Source organism: Mauremys reevesii, linkage group 2 (assembly GCF_016161935.1).
Source record: "Mauremys reevesii isolate NIE-2019 linkage group 2, ASM1616193v1, whole genome shotgun sequence".
Classification (NCBI taxonomy): domain Eukaryota; kingdom Metazoa; phylum Chordata; order Testudines; family Geoemydidae; genus Mauremys; species Mauremys reevesii.
This window is the reverse complement of record NC_052624.1, coordinates 45584932-45597047: the sequence shown is the minus strand read 5'-3', so window position 1 is coordinate 45597047 and position 12116 is coordinate 45584932. Positions and strand designations below refer to the sequence as shown.

At 46.3% G+C, this 12116-nt stretch overlaps 1 protein-coding gene across 3 annotated transcripts in view; it reads left to right on the top strand.

The window, feature by feature from the left end:
- The first annotated feature begins 1518 nt into the window (after positions 1-1518).
- EFCAB1 (EF-hand calcium binding domain 1) overlaps positions 1519-12116 on the top strand; it is a 22496-nt gene continuing 11898 nt past the window's right edge. Inside the window, exons 1-5 of one of the 3 annotated variants that reach the window (XR_005593871.1) lie at positions 1519-1887; positions 3138-3227; positions 3636-3791; positions 8451-8555; positions 11890-12041. Coding sequence is in view for 2 of the 3 variants with exons in the window: in XM_039523653.1 (XP_039379587.1) it covers positions 1830-1887; positions 3636-3791; positions 8451-8555; positions 11890-12041 (471 nt within the window). In the remaining variant the exon portion in view is untranslated. Of the gene's footprint in view, positions 1888-2235; positions 2277-3137; positions 3228-3635; positions 3792-8450; positions 8556-11889; positions 12042-12116 lie in introns of those variants that run through there. The other 2 variants (XM_039523653.1, XM_039523654.1) reach the window with 2 other exon arrangements.

Here is a 12116-nt window from a genome sequence, read left to right as displayed (position 1 = left end):
CAGTGGGAGTTATGAGTATACAGCACCTTTAAAAAGATAGTCACACCTAACTTTAGAACCAACAGTTTCACATTTGGATGCTTAGCTTTGAATCAGGAGAAGTATGTATCCTTTTATGATTCTACACAGCTTGAAAGGGTGACACTGTCTGAATATCTATTTAACATCACAAAGATACTATACCAAACTGTTTCATATGAGAGGGTAAGAAAATTGTTTTAAAGGCTTGTCAAAGCTTGGCAAACTAGAGCCTTTTAATACAATATAATATTTGCAGTTGCTGAGTGACTAAAGGGTGGGCTTTGGCACCTGAACTGGACCTCTGAAAACCACTGAGCTGTCTTAGCTCCTGTTTGGGCTGTGCTAGGTCTTTTCTGAACAATAAGGTGATATGTGCAAGTTCCACTTCCTGCCTCATATTCACTGGTTATAAATAAAAGCTGCAGTAGAGTTTGCTCACTGCAAGGTGTTGCAAGGATAAGCAGTCCAAGCTTCGTTGATTGACTTGGAGGCACTGAACTGTGCAAGCCTAGAGCCAGAGCCATCCCTTGGGTATGGCGAATCAGGATGACCATCTGGGCCCTGTGCTTTGGGGGGCCCTGCACTTCAGTATGTGTCATGTGGGGGTGGGGTGCCTGGGGGGGCCAGGCCAGCCCTAGGGACTGGAGTTGGTTCAGGGGCCCAGCCTGGCCTTGGGGGTTAGCAGGGGGCCTGGCCAGCCCTGGGGGTTGGCGGGAAGTGTGGGTTGTATTTCTTTTCCTTGCTTGCCTGCTGCTGCACTGGCCACCAGCATCCTAGTGCTGACAGAACATGCCACTGTCAGACTGACCCCATCCATTGCCCTTTTGCCCCAGACCCCTCCCTTTTCTGCGACCCCCCACCACAGGGAGCCTCCCTAACAGATGCCACCCTGTGATTCTCCATCATCCCTTGCCCCCGCTCCAAGACTAGTGTCCCCTCCCCACACCAGATTTCACCGGTATAAAAAATGTTGAGGGGCCCATACAGGTTGATTTGTCCCAGGCCCCGCACCCCCCTAGGGTTGGCCCTGCCTAGAGCAAACTTTACTCTCTGCGGCCCAGTAAGTAACCATTAAGGAGTGGGAAAAGCGAAAACTGGAAAGAAAGGCAAAGTGCAAAAATATCAGGCCAATAGCTCTGACCCCTAGAGCACAGCGATTTGCCACTCACTGTCCCAAAGCGGAGGGAGTGAGAGAGTTTTACTTCCCCAGGTGAACAGCCTCTAATTCAGCAGCAGCAGCAGCCGGGGGCTCTGCAGGTGGCACTTGAGGCGGGTCTCAAGCCTCCAGCGCCAGACAGCCTGGACTAAGGCAGCTGAGAGCGGCCAGGGGGCGCAGCAGCAGCGGAGCGGGATCCATCCGGGCCGCCTCGGCAGAGTGGCAGGGGAGCTTCCCGGCGGCTCGGAGGGAGGGTCAGAGCTGAAGGCGGCCGTGAGGCGCCTCGAGCAGGGCCCCCGCTGAGTCCGTAGCGGAGGCGAGGGGCCCAGAGGGGGAGGGGGAGGGGCACTAGAGGGGGCCCGGTGCACACGGGGCTGCGGAGCGAGTTCCGGCTGCTGACAGCAGCACAGGTGTGTGAACGCGGTTCGGCGGAGAAACGGACCTGCCCCGCCCCCGTACTCGGGCAGCGACGAGGAAGCCACTGCTAGCGTTACCGAGCAACGACGCCTTATGAGTCCCCGCCCCTTTGCGGGAGTCACGGGCTCTTGCTTTGTGATTGGCTGGTGCCCGGTCTTCTGTTTCCATGGTGACCGCGTGCGGCTCCTAGGAGAAGCCCTGCTGCCGGGCGCGGGCCGCGCCGCTCGAGAGCGCCATGAACAGGAAGAAGCTGCAGAATCTCGCGGAGTCGCTGTGCAGAACCGCGAAGCACTGTGAGTGCGGGGCACGGCCCTGGGCTCCCCCAGCAGTTCCCAGCCCCGCCCCAAGCAAGAGCCACGTTCCCCCAGCCCCCGCTTCACCATCCCAGCCCCTCCTCTGCACCCGCATCTCCCTGGATCCAGCCCCTAATGCCCGGCCCCGCCCCGCTCCACCCCACCCCAGGGCAGCATTCCCCTGCAGCTCCCCCATCCCCATGGAAACAACCCCCAGGCATTCCCCTGCAGCTCCCCCATCCCCATGGAAACAACCCCCAGGCATTCACCTGCAGGGCCCCATTGTTACCGAAATATCGGGGCTGCCTAGCTGAGAGCCAATAACAGCCTGACAGGGATAAGGGAAAAAATGCTTTATTCTGCAGAAGAAAGGAGAGACAGGCACCTTGGTACAAGACTCTGCCTCATACAAGTTTTACAAACTTTTTATACACTTTCAGACAAAGACCATGCCGTGTTAACACTTCATTGGTAGTTGCCAGACCCCGTGAAACCGTTATCTGGTCAGTGAAAGCCGGCTTGGAGCTAGTTTCTCCTGCTTTAAAGCAGAAGCAAAAAGATAGTTCAAAAGTTGAGGATATTGTGTACGTGAGGCTTCTGCTTCCCCCTACTGGCCGCTTGTAAGCTATTAAGGGGGGCCCCTAGTAACTTTCACACCATTGTCATGGAACTAGTGCCCTCAAAACTCTTCCAGCTCCCTTAGAAAACCCATGTCGGTCCCCTTACAAAATCAGCCCCACTGGATCCCACTCACCCTCATGTATTTGCCACATGGGATGTTGTATATTCACTCTGCCTATCTATTAAATTCTTACACTGTTATAGGCCTCTCAAAATTTGGGCTCTGAAATTAAGATGGGGAACATACCTGTCTCTATATGTTGTAAAGACCTGGCCAATGGGTAACATGGCCTACTACAAAATGGAGTCACAACTAATTAGTTTGTAAAGGCCTTGCTAAAAGCTAATTGGGAATCTCCTTTAGCTTGAGTAGGAAGATGTGAGGTCTACTTTAGCTGTCACAGTGCAATGAATATAGTGAACAGTACAATGAAAGTCATGAAGCTCTTGTCGGTCACACATTTGTTATAATATTTAAGAAAAGGATGTGTAGCTGAGAGAAAGGAGAGAGGGCTAGAAGATGCTTATCTCTTTAAGCCTATATTAAGCTATATGTGGACACAAGTTTTTAAGGTATATTGAAAACAAGTGTATATTGTTTTGTTGTGACATGAAGTCCATTTTCACAGGAATGGAAATGGCATTGGAGCGGATGAGCTGGTGGTTCAGTCTGATGCTGAAGAGACCAATTTCAAATATGGAACAGTTAAAAGAAAAAAGTACCAACGTATTATGAATCCTGATTTTAAAAGCCTTTACATAGCATTTCTCCAGCTTTATTACTGATATTTCTAAATATAATAGCAGACTGAAACAATAGCTTTCTTGTCACTTCTCACCATGACAGCATTACAGAGTCTAAAACCCACTGAAAATTAATGAAATGATAGTATCCTCCTTTACATAGATCTGAGCTAGTGTTACCTCTCTTTTTGGAAAAATTGCCTAACAGCTCTTGCCTCCTCAGGAAAGGGGCTTCTGTCCCTGAGAGGTATTTACTTCATGTTTTGTCGTTGGTTTTTTTAACTTGTTAAAGATTTATTACAATGTTAAGATTGCAGCTTCGCCTTAGTTTTGCATGGAACTTAATATTATAACCTCTGTTATAACTTTTTTTTATTTCACAGTCAATAAAATTGAAGTGGAATGTCTCATAAAGCTGTTCCACACCCTGGTGGTTGAACCCAGTGATCGGCATGCCATCATTGGCTTAGATCGCAACATGTTCAGAAACATTCTGCATGTCACATTTGGGATGACAGATGACATGATTATGGACCGAGGTGAGATTAACGGATTAAAAAAGGCTGTGATTTCTGTAAAAGACACATAGGGCAACAGCTTCCAAACTGGTCTGTGAAGCACGTGCTAGTGGTCCACGGAGTGTTCCCAGTTCACACGATGCTGGCTTCTCGTTCTTGTTGCCCTACAAGAGCATTGCAGACAAGAGCCTTGATGCCTGTAAAGGTAGCTGGAAACAAGGAGGAGGAGCTGCATGTATGTTAATTAACACCCCTCCCACCCCAAACAAAAATCCTATCAAAACAAGAGACTCCACTGTACACTAATCTCCCCCTGGAGATGAGAAAACAGATGTGACAGATATTAGTCATATTGCTTAATGCACTACTAGAAGGTGCTCAGATACTCTGATGATGAGTGCAGTACACCTCTACCCCGATATAACGCTGTCCTCGGGAGACAAAAAATCTCACCACGCTATAGGCGAGACTGCGTTATATTGAACTTGCTTTGCCCCCCCCATTCCTTGTTCCCTGACCACCCCCTCCAGAGACCCCTGTCCCTAATCACCCCCAGGACCTCACCCCCTACCCAACTCCCCTGCTCCCTGTCCCCTGACTGCTCCGATGCAGCCCCACTCCACTTTCCTTGCCCCTGCCCCAGCCCCAGCTGTGTCGCTGGGCGGGGGGTGTTGGGGAAAGGTCCGACACTCATCTGCAGCAGGAAGCGGCGCGCCGCAGCTGGGAGCTGGTGGAGTGGAGCAGGCTGGGGCCGGGCTGCTCTGCTTCCACCAGTGAGTGCGGGGGGGATCCCTTCCCCTAAGCCCCATCCCCCGTGCGACATGGCTGGGGCTGGGAGTGAGGGAAGTGGAGCAGGCTGCTCCTGGCCGCCCGCTAATCCCTCGGGCCATTCTGGGACTGCAAGGCCCCCAAAATTGCCCCCGCACACAGGGGCAGCTCCAGGCCCCAGCACACCAAGCGCGTGCTTGGGGCGGCATGCCGTGGGGGGGCGCTCTGCCGGTCGCCGGGAGGGCGGCAGGCGGCTCTGGTGGACCTCCCGCAGGCGTGCCTGCGGAGGGTCCACTGGTCCCACGGCTTCGGTGGAGCCGCGGGACCAGCGGACCCTCCGCAGGCACGTCTGCGGGAGGTCCACCGGAGCCGCGGGACCGGCGACCAGCAGAGCGCCCCCCGCAGCGTGCCGCCGTGCCTGGGGCGGCGAAATCGCTAGAGCCGCCCCTGCCCCCACAGCTCCTGCCTCCTAGACCCTGGGGAGGGGAGCCCCTGAATGCCCCCGAGACCCTCTGCCCCTTATCCAACCCCTCAGCCCCAGCCCGGCCTGTGACCCTTAACACACTGCTCAGAGCAGCGTGTCAGAGCTTTGTATGTGAACCCGTTATATCGGGTCGCATTATATCGGGGTAGAGGTGTATAAGAACCTATACATAATAGAATAGTTGCCGTAGTTGCCACAAGGATGTTGCACAATTGCAAGTGGGATTGTGAATGGCAGGTGAAGTGATGTGTGTGATTCAATTTGGAGGCATCCAAAAGACAATTTATTAAAATATAATCCAAACTATGGAAAAATTTGACAATTTCTTGCTTAGAGCAGAAGATAGAAGTTTCTTATGAAAAGGCCATTGATTGACACATCTTCATTGAGTATGATCTCTCACCCATGTGCGATGTTTTCTTCCAGAACTGGGTCATTGTGTTTTCCCCACCTCAGTGAGAGAGAGGTTTGCTGTTGTTAAACTGTGTTTCAGCTTCCTGACACCTACATTCAGTTAACCACCGAACAAACTCCTCAGGACTCTGCCAGTCCTTATTTTGCCTTGCCAGTTAACATTTGGTATGTGATGCTCCAAGAATAAGATATGGAGTGTACATATAAAAGGGAAAGAAAATGTGGTGGCATATGCTTTGTTCAGGGTTCTGACCCACTGCATATGGGTCTCTCAATGACTAACTCGCCTGCAGCTTTGTAAGGGGGGAGGTGTGATCCTAAGAGCATACCAAGTCAGAGGGCAAGGGGCTATGGTATGTAGCAGTGAGTCTCAGCTGGCCTGACCAGGTCAGTGCACCCACACACATTGTAGTCATATTTATTTAAAAGGTGCCTTATTGTTGGACAACTATCAGCTCACTGATCATTAATATTCTTGCATGATGTATGTATGAAGATTTGTGAACTCCCCCTGTCTGTCTTGCAAGCCATGGGCGACAATAGGGAAACATCAGCAAAGCAAAAAACAAAGCAATCAGCTCACAGGCAGAAGGGAAGACATCATTTGCACTGTAAAAATTGCAGCAGGAAACATTGCATGGGAATTCACCAGGATGGGATACTTTCAAGATGGTGTCGCCCCAACATCACACCTTCCCAGAGCAGACAAGAGAGTGAATCATGGTTGGCTTCCTCACAGCTGCTGAAAGTACGATGCTAGAAGAGGGCATTATGGTATCATAGCCACCTTCCTTCTCTGTAGTGAGCCACTATAGGGAGGGCAATAGGCAGGCATTACTGCCTATAGACCGCTCTTTGCCTGTAATATGAGGTACCAGTGGGGGAAATACTAGGGAATACTGTGTCAGAGTGGATACCCTCCTGAGCAGGGGCACTGAGAGCAGATTGACACGGAGGTGTTGCTGAGACAACATAGATTTCTTTCCTTCACTGACAGGAGTGATGGGGAAGTATTAGTGCACAAAAATTTGCTTCCTTCCCTGACCCATGGGATGGAAAGGGGGTGGTTTGGGGCACTACTGTGCTGGCATGAATTCCCTCTGGCATATAGGTGCCTAGAGGAGGGTACTGCGGAGACATTACTGAGGAAATGCTGCAAAGCTGAGTCTGACTAACTCCCATACACAGAGATGCTGGAGGGAAGTATCTGAGGTGTTCCATCACCAGGTCTGATTCCCCCATGCAAGGAATATGGAAACGTCATCCTATGGACTGAATGAGATATTGGTCCAGTGGAAAAAATAGTATGTGAACATGTAATTAAAGAGTGTATCATAATGCATATACAAAAGGGGGGGCTGAATTAAGGTTGAACAGACAACCTTAATTCTGGCATTTCCTAATTTTGCATTGCTGTACTCTATCTATGTAATTTTCTTTTCACATAATTTTCATGTGTGTAATATTTCAATTCACTGCAATGGTACAGAAGTATTGCTGGTGCTGTAACTAAGCTGCTTAAATACCACTGAGGATCTGGGCCTGACTCCCATTGATTTCAATTGAAGTTAGAAGCATAAATACCACTGAGAATCTGAGCCTAACTTACTAATTGTTCTAAAAGAAATTTTAAGATGCAAAGCATAATACTAAGTATTTACAGGTGCCACTGATAGCAAAGTTACATGCAGTAGCTTTGTTTCTTATCTTAGGGAAGGGTGAAGAAATAAATATGCATATTAGTTTGTGCAAGATGGCAGAAAGTTGTTGGTGTTGTGTACAAAAAAAAACGTGTGTTGGATTTTCTGGATGACTTCTTCCATGGCTGCCTAGGACAAAATATTATTGCTAAAGTCCTTCTATCTGCAAATATGTTTTTAATGGTAGATCTCCTTTAGGCTTTTCTGGGATTTGTGCTGCTTACTGGGGTGCATAAACCCAGCAAAGCAACAGGTCAGCTAGCAGAACAAGGTGGCTATTCCACCTGTGATAGCCTAGATCCCCCAATAGGAGTTTGGAGCAGAAGACTGTCAGACCTGGATGCAAGATTCTTATAGTAATGAACGTTAAGGCTCATACGGTTTTCAACAGAATAGTTGAGGAAGGGAATTTTTGCGAAAGTGAATCAAATCAAAGCACACAAACATTTTCAGCCAAAAAAATTTCATATTTACACTAAATGAAAGAAACTGTTGCCTTGTGTCACAGACTCATAGAAATGGAGGACTGGAAGGAACCAAAGTAGGTCATCTAGTCCAGTCCCCTGCACTGGGGGAGAACTAAGTGTTATTTAGACCATTACCTACAGATGTTTGTCACTGGAGGTTTTTAAGAACACTTTAGACAGAGATTCCATAACCTCCCTAGGTAATTTGTTCCAGTGCTTAACTACCCTGGCAGTTAGGACGTTTTTCCTAATGTCTGTCTAACTCTCTCTTGCTGCAATTTAAGCCCATTACTTCTTTTTCCTGTTCTCAAGGGATAAGGAAGACAAGTTATCACCCTCTGCTTTATAACAACCTTTTAGGTACTTGAAGATTATTCTTATTCCCCCACCCCCACCCCCACCTCTCTTTGCCCACATCTACCCCAAAGTATGGGGCCCAGAACTGGACACAGTACTCCAGTTGAGGCCTTATCAGTGCTGAGTAGAGCAGAAGAATTATTTCTTGTGTGTTCTTACAACACTCCTTCTAATACATCCCAGAATGTTTGCTTTTTTTTTTTTTTTGCAACAGTATTACTTTGTTGACTCTTGATAGTTTGTGATCCACTATAACCCCCAGATCCTTTTCTGACGTACTTTTTCCTAGGCAGTCATTTCCCATTTTATATTTATGCAATTGATTATTCCTTCCTAATTGTAGTACTTTGCATTTGTCCTTATTGATTTTCATGATATTTATTTCAGACCATTTCTTCAGTTTGTCAAAATCATTTTGAATTGTTGGCTTTGCATTGTCCCTCTGTAAGTATTATATTTGCAATACATCTAGCCTTTCTTCTCTTTTCAGTGTTCCGTGCTTTTGACACAGACAATGACAGCTGTGTCAGTGTAACGGAATGGGTGGAAGGTTTATCAATATTTCTTCGAGGGACATTAGAAGAAAAGATGAAATGTAAGGTTTATGTGTATGTCAATTTTTAGTAATAATTAAATGTATGACTATTTAAATCTACTTTTTAAATGTAACTAATACTAATCATCTGCTGTTATAAAATTGAGGATAATTGGAGGGTTTTCCTTTGAACAATTTCATACTACTGGGTTGAGTCCTTCAAAGCTTGCTACCATTGGAATTTTGTGTTTTCCATTTCTGTGCTTGCATTAGAAGTCACAGACATGAAAAAGTCTTTATCAAGATATTAAGACCAAGAATTAAAGACATTTAAAGGCCCAAACTGGGCCATGTGAAATGCTGTTCATGGGGAGCCTCTCAGGGACTAAGCCAGTGCAGAGAAGTCCAGAAGCCACTCCGTCCTAGACACTGGAGTAAAAGCCTAAAATGGTGAAATTGTTATTTTGAAGCATAGCCTTGAACCTAATCTTAAAATCTCTTTTAAGATCTTTTTAAAGAACTATTTTTAAAATTTCTGCATTCATTTTAAGCAAAAGCAATTGCTTGGTTGTCTACAAGAGATGGAAACAATGCCACTGGGTTGAGTCCTCCTAAACTTGTTACTGTTGGACTTCTGTTTTTTCCATCCAAATCGGGTAGAGCTAGGAGTTGAACATGGGCCTCCCACATCACAGGCCAGTGCCCTAGCCCCTGGGCTACAGAGTCACACTAACTTCCCCACCTCGAGCCCTCCAAGAATCAAACCTGGACCTGAGAAACCTTCCTGCCAAATCTGTCATTGAAACAGATATGTTTCCAAGAAACATTTCTCTTTCAATAATACAGCACTTTCTGACAGAAAAATGTTTCACTGAAAATATTTTGACCAGCTCAAGTATTGACAATACAAGTAGGCTAAACCAGTTTGGAATAGTATTTACAAATAGGAGAGTTGGGTGGGTATTTTACTAACTGAAAGCTTTTTCTTAGTAGTGTAATTGGCAAAGGAAAGGTCCAGAAGGTTTTAGCAGAAGTCAGGATTGGTTTAGAGTCAGTTGTTCTTTGGGGCTGGGCTTGACATGGTTTGAAAGCCAAAATAAACTCGGAGACACTTGACAATTAAGGAGAGATTTGCAGCTAAAAGGGGAAGAGTGTGTGTGTGTGCGCGCTCTGTCAATCTTCTCCATATCCATCTCTATCACAGGCTTTTCAACCTGCAACTTTCATACAAGTTAGCTACCGCTGTTTAAAAATATACCTTCTATCTTAGTCTAAATAAGGCCTTTGACCTGCAGCATATCCTTCCATGCCTTCACAGATGAATCTTGGGCTCAGCTGCATTTGTGCTGGGTTTGTCCTTTAAACTGGTTCGTGCTCTGCTCTGCAGTGATGTCAGGGGCTCCACAGATTAATTTCCCTCTCATAATTCTAGAGAGAGAGCCATACTGAAGCCCAACACTAGATGCAACTGGGCCTCAACATAATCACAGTGCTGGAGGTACAGACTCCCATTATATTGAAACAATACCAATTTTTATATCATCATCCAGAACACCCATAAAACTGCAATACCTGGTCACCTTACTCCAGGGATCAGCAACCTTTGGCACGCAGCCCGCCAGGGTAAGCACCCTGGTGAGCCGGGCCGGTTTGTTTACCTGCTGCGTCCACAGGTTCAGCCGATCATGGCTCCCACTGGCCGGCAGTTCGCCATTCCAGGCCAATGGGGGCGGTGGGAAATGGTGGCCAGCACATCCCTCGGCCCGCGCCACTTCCCACGGCCCCCATTGGCCTGGAGTGGCAAACCACGGCCAGTGGGAGCCGCGATCAGCCGAACCTGCGGACGCAACAGGTAAACGAACCGGCCCGGCTCGCCAGGGTGCTTATCCTGGGGGGCCGCATGCCAAAGGTTGCCGATCCCTGCCTTACTCAAATGACTACTTTGAAATTAGATTAATCTGAGTAAAGCCACTCAGAAAGGAGAAGGAAAGGAAAGAAAATTGAAAAATACTCAACATAAAATAGCTGTTTCTGGCTTGTTTGGAGCTTTTTGGTCTTAACCTTGGTTAGCTTTGTGGAATTTTGACTGTTTAAGCACTGTGAATATAATATGATGCGGTCTATATTTTCATTGTGCATTGGGAAGGAATTTGTCAATTACTGACAGCTGTCTGACTCCACAGTTGGGGCACATCTTTAAGATAAAGGATGAAATCCTGGTTCTATTGAAGTCAGTAGCAAAATGCCTATTGACTTCAGTGGGGGCAGGATTTTATCCAAAGGCAGAAACATATTTTTGCTGTTGTGAAAGTTAGGTATATCACTTGTATCTTGTACTGCAGTATCACAAGACTCATTGAAAGCAGTCACATATTAGCAAAGATGAAGCAATGACAGGTATTTTTGTTGAATGATTAATATATATATATTTATAATAGTAAAAATAAACTATTATTTTTATAGTATTTTGAGATTCTCTCTCTGCACTAAAGGATGCCTGATTTGCCGTTTTTGAACTGATACAGCTCATGCTAACATTTTATAGCCCAGCTTCTGAACTGGTTAGGGTTCATCCTCTAATTGTAATGCAAAGGTAACAATATCTCAGGAGTATGAGTAATTGAGTCCGTTCTCTCCTATCTGCCTCTTACTCAGCATCAATTTACAAATTGTTTGGAAAAAAACTTTCACCACATATTAAGGGAATGGCAGGAGAAAGAGTATGAGTAGCAGTCTTTCCCCCCTCCCCTCCTTCTTGGTGAGTGGGACCAGGCAGGGGCTGGGGCTTGTTTCTCCCACAGGGCTGGGATGGGGCAGCCTTGGTGGTGCCAGCCCCGCACAGGACCTCAAGGGAACTCTGAAATGCGATCAGCTGTAGAGTGCCAGGGCTCAGGCTTCCACCCTGTGGAATGGGGGTATCTAGCCCCTGTTGAAGGGTAAAGGACTCTGCAGCCAACTTAACATTTAGTTATTTACAAAACAAGTTTAGATTCTGCACCCCGCCCCCAACCACTCATGCACACCTGCACCCCAAACTGCAACTTTAACAAACTGTGTCCTCAACTTTAGGTCCAAAAACTCAACTTTCTTATAGCCTTCCTTATATCCAAATAACCACTCACTTTTGTAACTATTATTTAAAATCTGTCATTTACTATGCATTGCATATTTTTGTTCAATCTCTATTATATATTTTAGCTGAAATGAACACTAGTTTTGAATGATCAGTAAATTATAATAATCAGTATAAAACATTTGTACATGGCAAATAAGTCTCTACCTGAGCTACTCAGTATAAAATTGTCTTTACCTGTTCTAACACATAACTAACAAGCAACTCTAATGATTTGGGAAATGTTTGTATGAAATTAAATTAGATTTATCTTTTGAAAAGATTGTTTTGAGGTCTATGATCTGAATGGTGATGGATACATTTCAAGAGAGGAAATGTTTCATATGCTGAAGAATAGCCTGCTAAAACAACCATCAGAAGAAGATCCTGATGAGGGAATTAAGGACTTGGTAGAAATAACACTGAAGAAAATGGCAAGTACCAAACCTAATAGCAGTTTATTTTAGGTAAGGTGCACCTCTCTAATATCAATGAATTGATCTTCACAA